General features: G+C 41.8%; 1 protein-coding gene across 1 annotated transcript; it reads right to left on the bottom strand.

Annotated features, from left to right (window-relative positions):
* Positions 1 to 349: 349 nt before the first annotated feature.
* Positions 350 to 949, bottom strand: LOC124144669 (GTP-binding protein Di-Ras2-like). Its single transcript, XM_046514204.2, has one exon. The coding sequence runs from the start codon at positions 947 to 949 to the stop codon at positions 350 to 352; it is 600 nt and encodes a 199-aa protein (XP_046370160.2).
* Between the last annotated feature and the right edge of the window lie 468 nt (positions 950 to 1417).

Here is a 1417-nt window from a genome sequence, read left to right as displayed (position 1 = left end):
ACACGCTCATGCACGTCGCTATTTAAGTGCAATAATCTTGGACGCGACGTTAAACCCTATTTCACCTCACCTCACATCTTGCTGAAATAGTGATGTCGTATCTCGTCAATGCAAGGATCGTTGCTAGTCACACAAAAAATTAACACCCAACTCATTTCACAGCATTAGGTTTAATCACACGGATATATACAAACATAGAAGGTTTAATTTACAAATGATTTTGGAACAGTGAACACTAACAGTCTTTCGGTGCACTGCATTACGAAAATGGATAGCGTACCATTTTCATCAAAATATTCCCGTTCAATCAGGTATATAATGTCCAGGATCTTGAGAATATTTATCGATGTTAAAGTTTCAAGTTTTTAAACAATCTTTGGAAGAATGATTTTTTACGCTTCTGTTTTCTTTCTTGCGTGTTTGCCACAAAGGAAGTACCAAACCACCTTTCCATAATGTCTCCAAATAGTTTGCTGTTGTGCTTCTGGTTACCTTCAAATAGTTCCCTATAGTTCATCATCCAGTCCCAGACCACCGTCGAAGCTATCTTGGACTCCACCACCAGTTCCTTAAAGTCAACTCTATGTCCGACCACAAACACTGGCAAATCTGTTTCCATGCCTTTCTCTTTGAGGATCACATCCTTGATGAGAGGCAATACCTCAAAAGACTTCTTTTCCTCTACTAAGTGCATCAGAATGAAGGCGTCACAGGCCCGTATCTGTCTTTTCAAAGCTTTGTCAGAAACAGTGTCTGGTGATACGTCAACGATATGAAACGTTACCTCACAGTCTTGTATGGTCCATTTATGTCCGTGTTCAAAGGAAGTCGTTTTTTCACCGAGATCCCCTCTCATCTCAATGAAGTCCTCGACGACAGCTCGTTTGCCCACACCAGGCACTCCAACAACCATGACGCGCAGGACTGATTTTCTCTCGGCCGTAGTCATCTTTCAGCTTCCTGTTGAGTGGAGCTCTCAGCGTGCAGCTGTCTTTTATAGCGAATGCTATACTCAGTCATGGCTATTTGGGCAACATATGTGTGAACAACAGAACTGCTACATTATACGAAATTGATAGATTCTGTCTTCTCTTTGGATTCCACATTGTCTACCTGAATCAATAAGGAGATCATGAGAGCTGCACCTGAATCAATAAGGAGATCATGAGAGCTGCACCTGAATCAATAAGGAGATCATGAGAGCTGCACCTGAATCAATAAAATCAATAAGGAGATCATGAGAGCTGCACCTGAATCAATAAGGAGATCATGAGAGCTGCACCTGCATCAATAAGGAGATCATGAGAGCTGCACCTGAATCAATAAGGAGATCATAAGAGCTGCACCTCAATCAATAAGGAGATCATGAGAGCTGCACCTGAATCAATAAGGAGATCATGAGAGCTGCTCCTGAATC

This window comes from Haliotis rufescens, unplaced genomic scaffold (assembly GCF_023055435.1).
Source record: "Haliotis rufescens isolate VD_foot unplaced genomic scaffold, xgHalRufe1.0.p SCAF_8, whole genome shotgun sequence".
Classification (NCBI taxonomy): domain Eukaryota; kingdom Metazoa; phylum Mollusca; class Gastropoda; order Lepetellida; family Haliotidae; genus Haliotis; species Haliotis rufescens.
Note: the sequence above shows the minus strand (reverse complement) of the source record. Positions and strands in the feature narration are given on the sequence as shown.